General features: G+C 40.2%; 1 protein-coding gene across 1 annotated transcript in view; it reads right to left on the minus strand.

Annotated features, from left to right (window-relative positions):
* The window catches only part of ABCB7 (ATP-binding cassette, sub-family B (MDR/TAP), member 7), a 27,485-nt gene that overhangs the window by 8,657 nt on the left and 15,772 nt on the right, over positions 1 to 3,056 (minus strand). The window contains exons 8-11 of the mRNA XM_010138242.1: positions 2,744 to 2,918; positions 1,159 to 1,316; positions 460 to 623; positions 154 to 283 (exon numbers count right to left, since the gene is read on the minus strand). Coding sequence (XP_010136544.1) covers positions 154 to 283; positions 460 to 623; positions 1,159 to 1,316; positions 2,744 to 2,918 — 627 coding nt within the window. The remainder of the gene's footprint in view (positions 1 to 153; positions 284 to 459; positions 624 to 1,158; positions 1,317 to 2,743; positions 2,919 to 3,056) is intronic.

Consider the following 3,056-nt stretch of genomic DNA (forward strand, 5'->3'; position numbering starts at 1 on the left):
GTTGTGTGGGGGGGGGGGGGAAAGAAGTGTGGTGCCTTTTAAAGGAACTAGATAATACATCTGCGTTAGGATTGGCCTTCACTGAACCACAGTGTCAGAATACTGGGAATTGCCGTTAGGACAGACTGTCTGGGGGGAAGGAACCATGTGTACCTGAGGTACGACTCCTATTGCCTTTCTCAGGCTTTCCAAACTGATGTCTTGTATGTTCTGTCCAGCAACATAAATATTTCCTTTCTGAGGTTCATAGAAACGAAATAATAATCTCACAATTGTGCTTTTCCTGAAATTGAAAAGAATTGAAGCTAATGTTACTTTCCTGGTTTGCCAGGAAATTCACCATCTCCAAACAGAACTGATGTTACAAACAGAAATAATAAAAAGTTAAATACAAGAACAAACACATTTAAGAAACAAAAGTCTGCATGACTGATTGGTGTATTGAGTCCATTTACCCACCCTGACCCACTACCTCCTACAATGGCCACTTTTTTTCCTGCAGGGACTTCAAAAGACACTCCAGCAAGGACTTTCTGCCCCTCGAGGTATTCAAAATGCACGTTATCAAAGGCGATGGCAGCGGTCTGTGGTGTGATCTGCAGGGGTGGAGCCAGCGCTTTGTCCTATTAAAAGGAGAGTGTGTCACTTTCTATGCTGCCCAGAAAGTATCTCGAGCAGTTCAACAGGCTGAACAGTCCATTTCCTAGCTCAGAAAAAGGCAAATAGACACTCCAGCTTGGATATGAGTAATAATCTACTACGCAAGCAAAACTGGTTTGTTCCTCCTTTCCCCCAAAGAAGGCAGAAATTTCTGCCATAAACACTCTGCTTCCTAATTTCTTAGCATAATAAATTCTGCATCATTAATTACAAATAAAAATTCAAGCATGAGGTACGAATATTTAAATAAATCTCAGTACAAGCACAGCTTCTGTGAAGCAACTTTTGCCGTCGCTAAAAGGTTTTGCAAGAAAAAAAAAGCAGCTGCTACTGCCCTAACTGCACTTCAAGAGGAGGCAGAGCAGCGTCCTTACATGACATCTCTTTTGTGAGTAGAAATTAAACCTGGAAGGTAACAAACAGCACGAAATTACGGCATTGCCAGGAAAGAGCCCTACTAAATACCCAGGTACTTTAGGAAAATAAGCCATTACTTACTTTAATTTTGGTATCTACACTGAGAAGTGTAAACAGGGTATTCATATCTATCAGTGCTTGTCTCGTCTCTCTGTATACTGTTCCCAGGAAGTTTAGGGGAAGAGAAAGCTGGAACAACAATCCATTCACCATTACTAGATCTCCAACAGAAAGGCTGCCTTAAGAAAAAATGGATGTGAGAGAATAAAGAGACTTGAAGGGTTGTCTTGTTAGGAAGCACCAAAAGGTTTAACAAAAAAAAAAATAATCAAATCAATCAAGTCTAGTTTATTCTATCCCATTTCTAAAACCAGATGTTTAAATAGTAAACAAAACACACTCGCAGAAGATCAGGTTTTATATAGCAAGGTGCCTGGACTGAATGGCAGTATTGGTGTGGATTCCACTGAAATAAAGAAGTACAATAGCACCTGGAAAGCGGCATATCAGGAAAGTCACAGAAAACATCAGATTGTAATGCAGTAAATTCTACAGAGGGAAACATAAAGGGACCTAAATAAGTGAGAAGGAGAGAAACTACTGTATGAAAGCAAGAATATGGAAGGACAATCTTAAATACAATTACAGACAAATCCAAATAACAGAATTTGTCGTGATGAAGAGAGAGGACTTTGACATGGCATACAAAAGAGTTGCTAAAACAGAGTGAGAACCTTGGGGCAGCTTCTTATCAAATCTGCTCATCAAGGGGAAACTCAGGCTGACACACCAGCTAAAGGTAAGTGCCAGGTCAGTTCAGCTGAAACAGGGCCGGAAAGATGATTTAAAGCTGGTTTTCTATCACCCTGCTGAAGGCTATTCTACATGTTCTTAAGTGCAGCCACTTATCCATTCCCGGTGTGACTTCTCCCTGCCCTGGCTTTTCCTGAAATAAGAGCAAAGCAGATGCGAGAAGGACAATGTGATATGTACCTTCAAACACATCTGGATGGTTACAGTGGTTAAAGCATCATTATTTTTGCTCTAGAACCACCTTGCTCTAGCTGAGCCTCATCCCGATGATGCATTCCTCTGCTGAATTTGAACACTGCCTAGACAAGCAGGCTTTGCTTTACTTTGCTAATTAGACAAACAGAGATTAAAAGCTCTAAGATATGGAAACAATTGTTTTAATAATGTGCCCTTATTAATCTTAGGAAAGCAAAGGACACTGGTAATAAAGCGAGTGGAAACAAAGCACACAGGTATATGCACACCGGGGAAAAGTTGTGACTCTTGCCAGCACAGGAAGGAGAAGGGTAGAAAGAAAGGATCTTTCTAGAAGGTACACAGAAGTATTTGTATTTATATAACCGTCTTCCACAATCCTTCAAAAGAAACTTCACAAAATTACATTTTCTTAGGACCCTTCTCTACGCACTAAACTTTTAAAATGCTTCTAATAAAATCATACTAGTTACTGCTATATATATATATATAGTGGAACTAATACTCCTTAAAGAAGCAGAAACACCCAGAACTCTCAAGCAAAAACTCTCAAAATGAGCTACCACATCAACTAGAAGTTAATTAAAATTTAACACCTCTATTACAGATGAGTTAAGGTAAAGGAGAGTCATTTTCAGCTTACAGACCGAGGAGTTACCTGCAATAATGCCCTGGCTCGCCAGCACCATGATGGCCGTTAAGCCGATGCTGAATATAGCACTCTGTCCGAAGTTCAGGAGAGCTAAAGTAGAGGTAGTCTTCAGGGAGGCATTTTCATAGATCTTCAAGAATTCATCATAGCGCTGGGCTTCATATTTTTCATTATTGAAATACTATGATACACACAAAATCAATAAACGTCACATTCTCAAACCTACTAGACTGTGTATTTCACCAGTTGAAAATTCATTATAAATATACTACGAGCACAGATACACCCCCCCCCCCCCCCCCCCCACCCACCCAACCCA

Source organism: Buceros rhinoceros, unplaced genomic scaffold (genome assembly GCF_000710305.1).
Source record: "Buceros rhinoceros silvestris isolate BGI_N320 unplaced genomic scaffold, ASM71030v1 scaffold37476, whole genome shotgun sequence".
NCBI classification, from domain to species: domain Eukaryota; kingdom Metazoa; phylum Chordata; class Aves; order Bucerotiformes; family Bucerotidae; genus Buceros; species Buceros rhinoceros.